Source organism: Macrotis lagotis, chromosome 2 (assembly GCF_037893015.1).
Source record: "Macrotis lagotis isolate mMagLag1 chromosome 2, bilby.v1.9.chrom.fasta, whole genome shotgun sequence".
Taxonomy (NCBI): domain Eukaryota; kingdom Metazoa; phylum Chordata; class Mammalia; order Peramelemorphia; family Peramelidae; genus Macrotis; species Macrotis lagotis.
In genome coordinates, this window is record NC_133659.1 from 153,306,461 (window position 1) to 153,323,270 (window position 16,810).

A 16,810-nucleotide genomic window follows, 5' to 3' on the forward strand; every position below is an offset into this window, starting at 1 on the left:
TGTTTGTTTGTTTTTTGGCCTTCGTGTTCCGCACTCCTCGGGCCCGCCCTCGCCGCGCACGCGCCGTCCCGGACACCTAGCGCCGGCCGACTCCTCTCGCGCAGGCGCATTGCGCGGACTTCCGCCCTTGCCGCCCGGTGCCTGAACTCCGGCGGAGTTGGGTGGGTCCCGGCGGCCGCGGGGACCGTGACAGTGACAGGGCGGGGGCGGCGGCCGGGACCATGTCGGACAGCGGGGCGAGCCGCCTGCGGCGGCAGCTGGAGTCGAGCGGCTTCGAGGCGCGGCTGTACGTGAAGCAGCTGTCGCAGCAGTCGGACGGGGACCGGGACCTGCAGGAGCACCGGCAGCGGATCCAGGCGCTGGCCGAGGAGACGGCCCAGAACCTGAAGCGCAACGTCTACCAGAACTACCGGCAGTTCATCGAGACGGCGCGCGAGATCTCCTACCTGGAGAGCGAGATGTACCAGCTGAGCCACCTGCTGACGGAGTAGAAGAGCAGCCTCGAGAGCATCCCGCTGACGCTGCTGCCCGCCGCGGGGGCCGCCGCCGCCGCCGCCGCCGCCGGGGCCGCCGGGGCCGGGGCCGGGGCCGAGGAGGGCGCGGGCGGCCGGGACGCCCCGCGGGGCGCGGGCCCGGCCGGGGAGGAGGGCAAGCGGCGCACGCTGACCACCCTGCTGGAGAAGGTGGAGGGCTGCGGGCGGCTGCTGGAGAGCCCGGGCCAGTACCTGGTGTACAACGGGGACCTGGTGGAGTACGAGGCGGACCACATGGCGCAGCTGCAGCGCGTGCACGGCTTCCTGATGAACGACTGCCTGCTGGTGGCCACCTGGCTGCCCCAGCGCCGCGGCATGTACCGCTACAACGCGCTCTACCCCCTGGACCGCCTGGCCGTGGTGAACGTCAAGGACAACCCGCCCATGAAGGACATGTTCAAGTTGCTCATGTTCCCCGAGAGCCGGATCTTCCAGGCCGAGAACGCCAAGATCAAGCGGGAGTGGCTGGAGGTGCTGGAGGAGACCAAAAGGGCGCTGGGGGAGAAGCGGCGGCGGGAGCAGGAGCAAGCGGCCGCCGCGGCTCCCCGGGGCCCGCCCCACGCCCCTTCCCCGGCCGCCAACCCCTTCGAGGAGGAGGAGGAGGAGGAGGAGGAGCAGCAGCAGCAGCAGCAGCAGCAGCAGCCGCCCCCCGAGCCCGAGGAGAAGGTGGACCTCTCCGCCGAATGGATCCAGGAGCTGCCCGAGGACCTGGACGTGTGCATCGCCCAGAGGGACTTTGAAGGGGCCGTGGACCTGCTGGACAAGCTGAACCACTACCTGGAGGACCGGCCCTGCCCGCCCGCCGTCAAGGAGCTGCGGGCCAAAGTGGAGGAGCGCATCCGGCAGCTCACCGAGGTGCTGGTCTTCGAGCTGTCCCCGGACCGGTCCCTGCGAGGCGGCCCCAAGGCCACGCGCCGGGCCGTGGCCCAGCTGATCCGCCTGGGCCAGTGCACCAAGGCCTGCGAGCTCTTCCTGAGGAACCGGGCGGCGGCCGTGCACACGGCCATCCGGCAGCTGCGCATCGAAGGCGCCACCCTGCTGTACATCCACAAGCTGTGCCACGTCTTCTTCACCAGCCTGCTGGAGACGGCCCGGGAATTCGAGACGGACTTCGCCGGCACCCACGGCGGCTGCTACTCGGCCTTCGTGGTGTGGGCCCGCTCGGCCATGGCCATGTTCGTGGACGCTTTCAGCAAGCAGGTTTTTGACAGCAAGGAGAGCCTGTCCACGGCGGCCGAGTGTGTCAAGGTGGCCAAGGAGCACTGCCAGCAGCTGGGGGAGATCGGGCTGGACCTCACCTTCATCATCCACGCGCTCTTGGTCAAGGACATCCAAGGGGCCCTGCACAGTTACAAAGAAATCATCATCGAGGCCACCAAGCACCGCAACTCCGAGGAAATGTGGAGGAGGATGAACCTGATGACTCCGGAGGCCTTGGGGAAACTCAAAGAGGAGATGAAGAGCTGTGGGGTGAGCAATTTTGAACAGTACACGGGGGACGACTGCTGGGTGAACCTAAGCTACACAGTGGTGGCCTTCACGAAACAAACTATGGGCTTCTTGGAGGAGGCTCTGAAGCTATATTTTCCAGAACTGCATATGGTTCTTCTAGAGAGTCTGGTGGAAATCATTCTGGTTGCAGTTCAACATGTGGATTACAGTCTCCGATGCGAGCAGGACCCTGAAAAGAAAGCCTTTATAAGACAGAATGCATCCTTTCTGTATGAAACAGTCCTCCCTGTGGTGGAGAAAAGGTTTGAACAAGGTGTAGGGAAACCTGCCAAGCAACTCCAGGACTTGAGGAATGCATCTAGACTTATTCGAGTAAATCCTGAAAGTACAACCTCAGTGGTCTGATAACATATAGCACTTGTATTTTTTTTTTCCCAGAGAGGTCTGTCTATATACAGCATTACTAGTTTATTATTTATATAACACATTAAAATCTTCTTTATACCCCAGAACATAGTTTAAAAAAATAAAGGTGAAAAAGGCTGCTTCTTTTACATGTAAGAGTTACAGATGAGAAAGTGAAGGAGAATGAAAAAAAATGGTTAAATTTTATCAAAGGAGCAAAACCTTTAAGATAATTTGAACTCAACTAATATATTCTTTGAAATATTCCCAATTCCTTAGAGATTGTTGCTCATATCACAGTAGTATAATTTCATGGTCCTAGGGGCCAAATCACATTTATTGTATTATCAGTGGTATGGATTTATGCAGCACAGACAATTATCACAGCTATAATTACACACAAATCAAAAATATCAACACTTTTATTTCCAAGTTCTTTAAGACACTGGATTTCCAGAAGAATTTTCTGTCTATCTTCTAAAGATAGAGTGCCATATAAAACAATTCTTAGCCTAATATACTTCCCTTTTTTTAAAAAAAAAAGTGATTTAATTTTGTGCATAGAATCAAAAATATTATCAAATTTAACCTTAGGGAAAATTTCAGGCAAAAATGTTCAAGAAGACATATTAGTTTGTTGAAACTGGGAACATGCCAATCACTTTAGGGTACTGGAAGGAAAAGCATTAATAAAAATAAATAGTGAAGTTAATTTTGTTAGCACAATTTGAATAAACAATTACGTTTAGTTTGTTACTATCTTTTAAAAATCTGCTTTGGAAACAAAATGCTTGAAAAATCAAAGTGGTCTATGACAGTCATTTGTTTCTTGTTATTGAATTTTATGAATTATTTCATTTTTCTTTGTGACATATAACAGTGTGAGGAATATTTGAGAGTTCCACTTTTGGAGTATGCACTATCTCAGCCTACAAGTGGTGGAAAAAAAAAAACTTGATTAAAATATATTTTTTAGATTCTAACCTCTTAACGAGGAATCAGAAGAATGATTAGAAGGTTATTTCTCAAACGCAAATATATTTTGCCACCTTTACTGGTATTGATTTAAAGTTGGATTTGAGTGTTGTGGAAACCACTGGTAAGACCAATTCTGATCCTAATATTAATACTTCAACCTAATTAAATACCAAGTACTTTTCAATTCACTGTTTCAGCTATCTCATGGATAGATAAAAATTCTTATGCACTGCTTCCTTTTGTGCTACTCCACCATGATTACACAGGAAGCAGCAAAAGGCCACATAGGACCAAGGGCATCTGAAATTTTTTCTTTGATTCATGAGTTCCTTTGGCCAAGTTATTTGTCACCTTTTAACCAGCATTCTGTCCTTAGACAACAGACTTGAACTTTCTTGGTGATGAAACCTAGTAGAATCTTCCAGTTATATGCTTTGCTGGCTTAGTCTTTGAGAATCCAGGGTGTTCATGCCATGATAAGGGAGTATTGAAATACTGCAGTTGATTCTCTCTTTTCTCACCGATGCCATTTTTGATGGTGTTTTTTTCTGTTATTTAAAAATTGGCATCATCAGAAAGTTATATTCCCAATAGCCAAGGCTTCATGACTTAATAATCAATTTACTAAAGTAGCTTAATTATATTTAAAATGTCTAATAGTACCAAGATTTCAGATTTTTTTTTTTTTGCTAATTTCTCACAAAACCTCAGGGTTATTTTGATGGGAAGAAATCCAGGTATATCAGGTGGGCAGAGACGATTAAAAATGTTCCTTAGTTGATACTATTGAAAGATCCAATTTCAAAAAGGAGTGGGGGACAATATTAGATTATTTTATGTACCATTTAATGTCTTTAAAATCTTATGGAATCAAAAAGTCTGGAAATATAATGATATAGAATATTTAAAATGATGCTGGAAAAATTTAGTTTTTTTTAATTCAAAAATAAGGCATTAAGTAATGAAAATTTAAACTGTATACACATCTTGAATAGACTGCTTTTTAAAAAACTAAATGGGGAATTTTCTACACTCTGTGCTGCTTTAACCATAGTTATAACTGGAAGAAATATGGCTTTGATGGGTCAATTAGAGTAGGGGGCCTTTGTGCCAAATTGAAACTATTTATTTAGCATTATTAGAAGTGGATTAACATTAGGCCCCAGACAGAGTGTTGCATTCTGATTTTTGCTTTCCTGTTAAGTTCCAAAGCAAGTTCTAAAAACTGAATGTAGTTAGGAATTTCCTTGAAATGGAATGTAGATTGTAATATTTAGCTTGAGTTGATTGCCTTTCCTACTACTTTTCAGAAGTGGAGAACACAGTTGATTTAAATAATTGCTCTTCGGAAAAGCTCTGTGGAATTTAGGCATAGTTACTTGTTCAAAGTCCCATATTACATAACTTCCAGCAACTCAAGTCTATTTTTATTTAAATTACTATCTATCATAGTTCAACTAGGCTGTATTGGCATTTTATAACTGAAAATTTGGGACATAAATGGCAGAAAGTGTTTAAAGTGAATACACATTTTGCATATTGGCATTGCTGTGGTGTGAATGGACATTTGAAACTTAAAAAAAAATAAAACCTCAAAGTTTCTTACACTGGACAAAATGTCATGGTGGCATATTGTATTTCCTTTCCTTGATCAATAATGTTTTATGTTGCATTTCTGTTAATTTCTATTCTTGAAAGAGCCAGTTAAGGGGGGGCTATTAATATCTTGATTAGTCCACCTGTTCATTGAATCATTATAACTTAAATTACTTTTTTGATTGATTTGTGCTGTTTAGTAAATATTTCACCAATACAGAATGTGAATTTACTTGAAGATACATCTCTCAATCACAGAATTCTCCAAAGAGGGAATTTACTTAAAAAGGAACTGTAAACTATATAGTGTGTGGGGGGGTAAAATGACTGGTATCTTGATTTTTTAAAAATGTGACATAATTGCTAAGGGAACAATTACATATAATCCGTCAAGTATTTATTTTTTTCTTGCACTATTTTTAGTAGTAATGATGTACAGACTTTCTGTCACTGGGGAAACGGTACTATATTGCAGTACTAACTCTTCTGTAGTTGGAGTTTGAAGATGGTGGAGGTCCATATGAAATATTGTAGTTAGAGAAAGCATCATTGACAAAGTATGATTCAAACTGAGTATTGAGGGACAGGAAGAATTTGAATAGGTAGAGGGACAAGGAAAGGGTTTCCTCATACAGCAGCACTGGTGCAGACATCGAGATAGGAATGGGCATAAACATCCATAATAGGGTACTGCTAGATTTCTCTAGTTTCACAGGATTTTTCAATTGGATGAACAGAATTCTGCCTTTAATTCCTGTTTGGTGGTAAATGCCTCTCTGAGGTAAATTAATGTCCTACTCTGGAGGGAAAATGAGATCAAGTCTATATATAAAACATATGTACCCAAAATGAAAGATAGGCTTTATGGACAATCAAAGCTTCAGATGGATTGGGGAGACAAGGGTGATGAAAAGCTCCAGGTCTTTGGATGGTAAAATTTGTAGTGGAGATGGGCTGCTCCCTAACCCCATCCCTCTTTTCCAACTGGAGCTAACAAAAAATGGTTCCCTAACTTTTCTTTATTGTGTAAACAAGGTCCCATCTCTGACTGTGTGTGTTAGTTTCCCTCATTTCCTACTGGTCTCAGGAAAGTGTTGAATGGAAAAGAAAGGCATTTTCTGTTATTTTCCTTCCAGATCTATGCTGTGGCATGGTTGAAAATTCTAATTGTAGGAGACAATCTGACTCACCCCATAACTGACTTTGGGCCTAGTCTTACAGGGACAGAGGCTTCAGTCCTTAGGACCTTTATTAGATATCAGTGAAATTTTACCTTGGCACAGTCAGTTTCCAACTTTGTGTTTATACAAATAACACAAGTTCATACCTCAAATTCATATCCTGAATGGACTTTACTCTCCAAAGTCATTCTCTAGACTAGAAGTATCAAACTTGGGCTATGCCCAAATAACTTCCATAGGGGTAGGCCTGAACCAAATTAAAATAAAATTGGGAAATATTTATCAAAATAAATAAAAATAAAGCACAACACAATGTTAATTCATGGTTTTCAAAGATTATTGATTGCAGATTTGTAGCCACCAGGATAGGACCTATTTCTATTTGAGTTTGACACCACTGCTGTATTCTGTAAAGCATGCTGAAGATACATTGAAAAACTTAACACTGATTCAGGACCTTTTATGCAATATTTCATACAATGATGTGTTTTATGTTCATGAGATGCCTAACAGATATGGGCTAGAATAGGACCTAGCTGTCTTAGGAGGTAGTAGGTTCTACTCAGTTTTTAAGCAAAGGCTGCATGACTATGTGTCAATCACAAGATAGACTATTAAATGACTTCTGGAGTCATAGTTGTGATAATCTATGAGAGATATTCTGTTGTGTACTAGGCAGGGGTAAGAAATAAAGCTGGCTTACACTATAAATAAACCTGACATGGTCATTCTGCTACTGCTTGGAAACTTAAACCTTTCTAGACATCTCATTCCACTTTAGGACAACTCCTGTTAGTTTTTTTAAAAACAATTTTTAAATTTAATTTTTTTAAAGTTTTGAGTTCTGAGTTCTATCCCCCCCCTTTTCTCCTCCCTGAATCAGTAAGCAGATAGATTATATATGTGCAATCATGTAAAACATTTCCATAATGGTCATTTTGTAAAAGATGACTTGAACAAAATAAAAAGAATGAAGGAAAATGAAAAATGCATTCAAACAATATCAGTGCTTTCTCTGGAGATGAATAGTATATTTCCTCATTAATTCTTTGGGAATTTCTTGGATCATAGTATTGCTGAGAATAGCTAAGTCCTCTTTCACAATTCATCAAAAAATATTGCTGTTACTGTGTACAATAGTCTTTTTTTTTTTTTGGTTTGCTTTGCATCAATTAATGTCTTTACAGGGTTTTCTGAAATCATCCTGCCTTCTAACAGTGGTATTGCTGAATCTAAGGGTATGCACAGTTTTTTAGATCTTCTGGCAAAGTTCCAAATTGCTCTTCAAATTGCAGAGAATTCACAACTCCCCCAGCAGTTCATTAGTGTCCTAGTTTTTCCACATCCCATCCTTCCTTTTTTTGTCATATTCGTGCATTTTTTAATTAATAGAGATTTAGAACTTTTTTTATATGACTTATTTAGCTTTGGTTTCTCTGTCTGAAAACTGACTTGTTTTTATCCAATGATCAATTGGGGAATGACATGTACTTTTAGAAATTAGATTCAGTTCTATTTTAGAAATGAGGCCTTTATCAGAAATACTAATTGCAAAGATTTTTCCCCCAGCTTTCTATTTTCCTTATAATTTTATTTGGGCAAAAACTTTAAATTTTATATAATCAAAATGATCTATTTTATATTTTGTAATACACTCCATCTCATGTTTGCTCATAAATTCTTGCCATTTCCATAGTTCTGACAGATAAACTATTCCATACTTTCTTTCCTCATTTCCTTTGGTATCACACTTTATTTGTCAATCATGTACCCATTTTGATCCTATCTTGGTATATGGTGTGAGATGTTCTACTATACCTAGATTCTACCACACTTGGTTTCCAGTTTTCCCAGCAGTTTTTGTAAAAATAGTTTTTGTTCTAAGAGTCTGGGTCTTTGGGTTTATCTCATATACCCCTTTTCCTCTGATCATTACTCTATTTCTTTGCCAGTACCAGATTGTTTTGGTAATTACTGCATTAAATACAGTTTGAGATCTGGTATGGCTAGACTACCTTCCTTCACCTTTTTTCATTGATTCTTTTGATATCCTTGAACTTTTGTTCTTCCAGATGAATTTTGTTATTATTTTTTCTAACTCTATAAAATAGTCTTTTGATAAGTTTGATTGGTATGGCGCTTCATGGATAGGTTAATTTAGGTAGATTGTCATTTTTATGTTGGCTTGGCCTATTCAATAGTTTTCTAATTGTTAAGATCTAACTTTAAATTTGTGAAAAGTGTTTTATAGTTGTGTTCATATGATTACTGAGTTTGTCTTGGCAGATAGACTCCCAAGTATTTATTTTGTCTTAAGAATATCTCTTATCTTTTGCTGCTGGGTGTTGTTGGTAATATAGAGAAATGCTGTTGATTTATGTGGTGTTTTTTTTTTTTTGGTATTCTACAACTTTGCTAAAGTTGTTAATAATTCCAAGCAATTTTTTCATTGATTCTAAGATTTTCTAAGTTTAACATCATATCATTTGCAAAGAGCAATAGTTTTGTTTCCTCATTGCCTAGTCTAATTCTTTGTTTCTATTTCTTCTCCTCTTGCAAAAGCTAATGCTTCTAATACAATTAATACAAGTGATAATGGGAATCCATCCTTCACCCCAGATTGTATTGTGAAGTCTTTGGGCTTATCTCCATTACAGATAATGCTGATGGTTTTAGATAAATAATTGCTTATCATTTTAAGGTAAACACCCTTTATTCTTGTGTTCTTTATTAGGAATGGGTGTTGTATTTTGTCAAAGACTTTTTCATCATCTTTTGAGATAATCATGGTTTCTGTGGATTTTGTTACTGATATGATCAATTATGCAGATAGTTTTCCTAATATTGAACCAACCCAGCATTCCTAGTGTAATCAGGCCTGTCCATTGTATATGATCCTAGTGATATATTGCTATAATCTCTTTATTAGTATTTTATTTAAAATTTTTGCATCAGTATTAATTAGGGAAATTGATTTATCGTTTTCTTTTTCTGTTTTTTTTGGGGGGGCTCTTCCTGGGTTAGGTATCAGTACCATATTGATGTCAAAAGGAATTTGATATGACTCCTTCTTTGACTATTTTTCCAAATAGTTTATTTATATGAGTTTCATTGTTCTTTAAACATTTGATAGAATTGGCCAGTGACTGTCTGGTTCTGAGGATTTTTCCTTAGGAAGTTCATTGTTGACCTGTTCAATTTCTTTTTCTAAGATTGGGGACAACCCTAATTGTTAAAAAATTTTAAAATATCTGACATAAAATATCTGGAGCCAGATATCTGGAACATATCTAATCACTCCTACACATGATAGATAGCCTTTCAAATTCTGGAAGACAGCTATCATGGCCTCCCTGGCTTTTCTTGACTTAGACATACCAAGTTCCTTCAACTAATCTTTGTATGACATGGACTCAAGACCTGTTTGTCCCAATCTCAATATTGTCCTGTTCATCAATATCCTTCTTAGGTTGTTACTGTAGTACCTAGAACTAAACCCTGTTCTCCACTTGAGGTCTGATAAGGGCAGTATACAGTGGGACCACCAAGTCCCTCTTCCTAGAAGCTGTATCTCTCAATGCAGGTCAAGATTGCATTAGCTTTTTAATTTTCCATCACAGCCTTCTTGAGTTGGCTTCTAACTAAACCATCAAGATCTTTTCAGAACAACCTCCATATCTCTTAGGTGAAGCTATGAAGTTGTTTTTTTCTAAAACAAGTGTAAGACATAAATTTATCCCCTTTTGTATTTCATCATATTAGATTCATACCAGGGTTTTACTTATCCTGTCAAGAATTCCGTCACCTCCATTATCCTTTATACCACAAACAAATATCTATATATCTTTATTCAAGTCACTGATAAAAATATTAAACAGCAGAGGACCAAGCACAAATCGTCCAATAGAGACCCTTGCCAATTTGTCATTGAACTATTAACAGCTGTTCTTTGAACCCTGCCTTTTAAAATCTAACTTTCCACGAGAATAGCAAATAGCATGAGCTACTTTGTCAAAATTTTGACTAGAATCTAGGTGAACTATAATCTTGAAGTTCATTAATGGCTCTCTAATTGCCAAATCTAATGTTTCCTTTTCAGCATTCAGCCTCTCTGACCTTTTTGCTGTACTTTGCAGCTGTAGTCTGTTAATGACTTCCTCCTGATTACTTTCTTATTTATTGGCTTTTAAGACAGTGCCTGAATTCTATTACCTCTTGGACTGTACCTTTTCAGTCTCATTGAAGAGTCCATTGCAATTCTTTCTCCAGCTCCCTAAGTGTGAGTGCTGCTAAAGTCATCTAGGTGGCATAGGGAATAGAGTATTGGACTCAACTCAGGGAAACTCCAGTTTAAACCTGCTCAGATACTTATTACTTAGGTGAACTTGGACAAGTTGCTTGAGCTCAAAGTAAAAATGGGCCTTGGAGGTTAAGCAACTTATTCAATAGCTCAGTTTCACTGGATTGTTAAGGGGATCAAATGATAAAAATCATAAAATACCAATGCAAACCTTAAAGTACAACATAAATGCTAGTTGTCATTGTTATATGTTTCTTCAGTTTCTTTTCATATGCTTTCTCTTTTGTAAGTCTCATACACTTCCATGACCACAGAACCAAATATTTCCAAATCTCTGTCTATATGTCCTTTCCCCTAAAAACTAGTTCCACTTCTAATTGCATTGTTGAATATCTTCACTTGGATGTTCCACTAATACCCTTAAATTCAATGGGTCTTTTTTCTATTTTCCACTCAAATACCTTGTTCAATAGAGTTGTTCCCATCCTGCATCAGCCTGAACTCATTCTTAGTGGTTACCAAACTCACACCTTCTTTTCTCCCAATCCCTTGGATTCGGATTCCTAGTCTACTAAGAAAAAGTCTGTTGCTTGGTCTTATATCATCCATATATATACTTTAGCCCTACTTTTTCAATGTTTCCCCTCCATATTTGCTTATCTTTCCATTGTGCACTCAGAACTACCAATCTTTAAGTAACAAACTTCTCTTCATTTTGAACCTCTTACTCATTATATTTCTTTCATCTTAGCTTTCATCTAGCGCTTAGACCAACTTCCTCCTAGGTGATAGTGCATTTATTATTATAATTATTTTTATTTTCAGTACTTTTTACATCTTCTCTCATACCCTGTCTCACTCATCCCAGTGGAGGACCCAATAATAGTGAACAGTAGCATTTACATTAATTCATGAATGTTTGCAGAGCACTTCATTTGGTCCTCTCAAAAACCCTAAGAGGTAGATGTTATGATGACCCTCATTTTACAAATAAGCAAACTGAGGCAGCTTTGACCAGGGTCACAGGGCTAAGGAAATGTCTGAGGTGGGATTTGAACTCAGATCTTTCAGATTCCAAGTCTTGACACCCTATCAGTGGCACCACCTAGCTACAAAGGACATTCTCCATGACACTAGAAGATGAATACTGTGAAAATTTATGATGGTATTGTAGCCGATGGCTACTTGAGTTCTGCTTATGGGGAATCATTATTCAGACTCAGGAAAGCAAGAGTGGAAATAAAACAAAAATTTATTATAAAGGTTACAAGACATAGGAAGGGATAGGTAGAGCAAAAGAGAGAGAAAAGAATGTTGGCTGGGCCATGGCCAGAAAACTGTGGCCCTGAGCTGGAGTCCAACCCAGGTTATGTCTTGCCTCTCATCCGATGGCAAAAGGTCACCTCCCTTTCACTTACTAGACCAGGAATTAGTTAGAAGATACAAATTTTACATTAAACTATGAATCAATGGTAATGGGGATCTCCACCCAATTTGAGGTGATTACAAATTGTTTGTTACAATCATAATTTTCTTACTTCTAAGTCAATTTACATCTCCACCCAATTTCTACATTCACAATTCTCTTCATCTTTCCCCTGCATCAGTATGACTTCCTGTTCCCCATTACTATTATCAGACTCTCCTATTACAATAATTCATCAATATTTCCTTTAAATTTTACTTGACCCCTTGAGCATTCTTCCTGCTTTATCAATGAGTTGCCCTAAGTCCTGACATCATGTTCAAGTTTCATGTTGATGATCCTTAAAATAATTTAACCTACCAGGTTTTTAATCTATTTAATTGTCATGACTTGCTCCTCCATTCTACCTCAGCTGCTCACAGATTGAACATACCCTTATGCTTGCTGTCACTCACAGGTGTTCCTCTTTTATGATCAAGAATTCTGAAATTCCTTTAACAGATCTTTGAGCTTATTCTGTACCTTCCTTCCCCTCAGGGAGGGATCATAGAAGGGACTCCTCCCCCTTTCCTTTCTTTTCCCTACGCTTCTCTTGTTTTGTCCAATCTCTGAGAATTAAATTGTAGAGTTAAGAAGAGAATGAGGAGAGGAAGTGGAGTACATTTTGTTGATGGCCTTTTCTAGGAGTATGGTCACCAGCATCTTTGAAAAGAATATCCAAGTTGATGAGGTCACTGATCTAGTTGAAAATTTGAGTGATAAAATTTGCATTTGAAACGACTTAGTTGGTGGCCCTTGCTTGTGGGCTTACTATTGGGAAGATTACCTCCATTTTCTTAGTTAAAGAGCCTAGCTAAATAGGTGAAAAATATCCCCTAAATGCAACCCAAGTTCCTTGCATCTCTGCTGAGGTGCAAGATATACACATAAGAAGGAAAACGTTTTTCCCATAGGAAATGTTGATGCTGGGAAACCTGGGCATGGGAGTGGTGAGATCAGTTGGAGATAAACTTTGTAAATCTTTTGTTTTCATTATGGGAATCTTCCTTCATCTTTCCACACCTGAGGGTCTGACCTTCAACCTTATTTGGATTGTATTGTTTTCCTGGTGGGCCAGACTGGGAGCCCTGGAAATACCCAATACCACCCAAAAGAGACCCCTCCCCCAAAGGCAAAATCTCTAGTGAGGGACTTGGGTCACTTCCAGGTCACCACCCCCTCCCATGGACTCTTGGGAGAGAATTTAAGGAGATCCGAGGGAAGGGCTTGTCCTCTTTACCTTTCAGTCTCTTGCCCAACCCTGGCCAACTGACCTGGCCAATTCAATCAGCAATCCACAATCCATAATCCATGTGATCTTCTCTTTAAACTCCTTTTAACTTTTCTATTACTTAATTAGTATGTTGTAACTTCCTTTAATAAATCTCTATTTTCTTTCCAAAACCTTCATTCCTGAGTTTGATTTGAGATTGGGAGGGAGGAGGCAGAATCAAACCCAAGAAACAAATCTGCAGCTACAGTGTGAAGGAGAACAAAGGGAAAATGTCTGACATTTAAAGGACAATTTGCTGATGATAGGAATAATAAGGTCAATGTTTTTAATAGTGAGAGAATTCTTTGTTTTTGTCATATCAAAGGTTAAAAGAAGACTTACTTTTGAATACTAAAGCATTTATAGATCGATTATTCTATCTTCATTCTTGAAAAGGATGGGTGACTTCAGGAGTGTGATGTCTTGCAAGTGAATTGGATTTAGGTGAGGTAGGGCTGTACAGAGTCATCAACCTTACTCCTCTAGTCATTCAGAGTCCTATGGCAAGACAAAGATCAGGAATATTACTTTTCCTCCCTTCCCTCTTCTCCCCCTCCTTCCTTCCTTCCTTCCTTCCTTCCTTCCTTTAATCTTCCTTCTCCTCTCCCTCTGTCCACATGTTAACTCTTTTGTCTCAGGTAGTTTTTCATTTATGATTTCTTGAAATACAGCTCTTAAAAAAACAGACTGATAAAGTCCCCTGGGGTTCAAACGAATCAACTTGATTATGTCTTTAAACCCAAATCACTCTGATTCTCACAGATTGGCCCAATAACAGGGCAATTTGGTGGTGCAGTGGACAGAACATCAGCCGTGGGGTCAGGAGAACCTGAGTTCAAATCACTTATGAGCTGCGTGGCCTTGGACAAGTCACTTAACCCTGACTGCCTTGCATCCAGGGCCATCTCCAGTTGCCCTAATTCATATATGACCACTGGACCCAGATGATTCCAGAGGAGAATGTGAGGCTGGTGACTTAGCACAGTCCCCCTTCACTCAATTCCTATTCACTTGTTTGCCCTAGCATCACTTCCCTAATGGACAAACATCAATTAGTAGGTTCCAGGCTAAGCCTCACTTGCTCATTATTTGGGTTTTTCTGGCTCTGAGTATAAATAGCAATTGTTTCTATTCTGGCCAGAAACCTGAAGGTTTCCCCTCTCAGACTGATTCTTTTGAAAGTTCAAACTAGACCAATTTTTGCCTCAATCCTTACCTAGCCTTTAATCACTGAATGGGTATAGTCTCAGGATTGAGCCTGGGACTTGGGAAAGACCCTAGCTTAAAAAGGCAGAGGTTTCCCCCTGCCAATCTTCCTGATCTAAAGTATTTATAAAGATGCTAAAAGCTATAATGTATCATTGGTGTCATAGTGGAAAAAAAAGTATATTGTCTAGGTGACTGAAAAGATATTGCTCATATGGCAGGCACTGAAAGCAGGATGCTTTCATGACCCCTTCCTTATCTCCCACTCCCTCCCCCCCTTTCTCCCTCCTCCCTCAGTTCAGAACCTCCCAGAACCCAACCATAATGCTTGACCAGTCAGATGGTTGGGATGAGATCCAACTCGATTCCTTTCAGTTAGCTGCAATTTCACCAGTCCACCATTTGCATTGCCACTGCCTCTTAAAGTCCTGCCAGCCTTACTATATGCTCTGCCCCTACATCTGCAAACCCTCCAAAACCATAATCTGACTTAGTGACAAAACCTGACACTCCAGGGTTTTCCACCTGCCCTGCAGCTGACCTTTCTTTTATATGTGCTTCTTCCTAATTATAGTGGGAGTTCTTTGAAAGAAAAGGCTTTGCCTATTTGTACTCCTGGTTCTTATTTTAGTATTTGGCACATATTGTAATACTGGGTTTTCATTAATTCATTCTTCATTAAATTTCTGGACCAATAATCTCTATCTTGGATGATCCTTCCACAAAGAATTTGAGGACAGCTCTCCAAGATTCCAGTTTTCCTGTCTCTAGAGATGCTATCAGCTTCCAGTCCATTGGAATGTAATATAAGACGTCACATAGATTTATTTCCTTAGGTCTCCTGTTCTTGGACTGCCAAGAACCTGATTTTTTTTTATAGTTCCTCTGGAGAGTAATAGTCAACCAGCCTTTTCAAAATTTGCATTTGCTGACTCATAATACTAATATATTGGACTTTTTTTGATCTATAGACTCAAATCTTCTTGATAGAGCCTGATAAGTCACACAGGAATAAAAGGGAATGTTGAATGCTTGTGTTTTTATTCTGTCATTGGCCAAATCGATTATTATGAAAGTTACAAATACTTTTAACAATAGAATATAAGTAATAGTTTATACTTATAAAACACTTAAATTTTTGCAAAGAACTTTACATTTCTAACCATGGTGTGTGGCATAATGAACAGGAATAGGTTAACAAGACTAATTGTCACTCTCACCCCAACTTTGTTTGTAGGTCAACCTACTCTTCTCCCTGAGTGTAATGGTACCTCTCAGAGTGACTTTACCTTTCAAACCAAGCCAGGGGAAAAAATGCCAGAGGTTTCATTTTAGTATTAGTCTAGCTTATAGTAAGAATGAGCTACTCACTGATTCTAATTTACTTTCTATGAGAACCCCAAGATAAGTTATCTTGTAGTGTAGCCCCTCAAATGCTTTCTCCTAGATTAATTCCCAAGTAATATGTGCAAATTTTATATGAGAAGTTAATGCCTGTTTATCAGAATTGCTTGCTTAAGAGACAAAGCAGTTTAAAGAAAGAGAAGCAAAGGTATTTGAGGAAATTAAGCTTTACTTTCCTTGAAGAGGGAAAAATGAAGGATCTCTGGCTTTGAATTCAGGAGTCCTGTCTGGTTCCAGTAATTTAGCACCTGCCAGGGGCAGCTAGGTGGTATAGTGGATAAAGCACAGGCCCTGGAGTCTGGAGTACCTGGGTTCAAATCCAGTCTCAGACACTTAATAATTACCTAGCTGTGTGGCCTTGGGCAAGCCACTTAACCCCACTGCCTTACAAAAAACCTAAAAAAAAAAAATTAGCACCCGCCAGAAGCCTCCTACATGATGCAGTCCTAACCTTTCTGTTCTGGAGTCCAGTGCCAACAAATTCAGCCCAGTGACTGCCCCTCTTTAACTTTACTATGTCTCTCTACTGCTGTTTTCTGGACTCATATAATGGCTAATGTGAATAGGACCTATAGTCATATCGGCATATCAACTCACAATTCTACTGGTTCCAACTTCCAGTTCCAAGCAGGACAGGGCAAAGCTCCTCAGAGGGAAATTTGGGAGATTGCCCTCACATCAGGGGACATTCATCTTAAGTATCTTTCTCTTTAGTGTCCTCTGATGGGATGTGGTCAGGATATATACATTGTCTCCTGTGAGTAGATGCAATTATTATCTCCATTTGCAGGTTCATAAAGCTTAAGGGATATTTTTTCTTTTAAATGATTTATTTATTTTCATATTACTACAATAATCTTGTTGTGAAAGTAGACATACACCCCACTCAACCCCCTCCCCAAGGAAGATAGAGAAACCTCAAGAGAAATGAAGTGAGAGAATAAAAGTGTATTTCAGTCTGTGTTCAGATACCTGTGGCTCTGTCTTGGTATGGGTTGCATTCTTTATCATGAGGCC

The 16,810-nt window shown here is 40.1% G+C and overlaps 1 protein-coding gene across 1 annotated transcript; it reads left to right on the forward strand.

The window, feature by feature from the left end:
* The first annotated feature begins 132 nt into the window (after nucleotides 1-132).
* On the forward strand, nucleotides 133-8,524 carry EXOC8 (exocyst complex component 8). The gene is given in 1 exon segment (XM_074223014.1): nucleotides 133-8,524. A coding segment is annotated over 1 exon segment (2,169 nt). The 5' UTR covers nucleotides 133-221; the 3' UTR covers nucleotides 2,391-8,524.
* The last annotated feature ends 8,286 nt before the right edge of the window (nucleotides 8,525-16,810 follow it).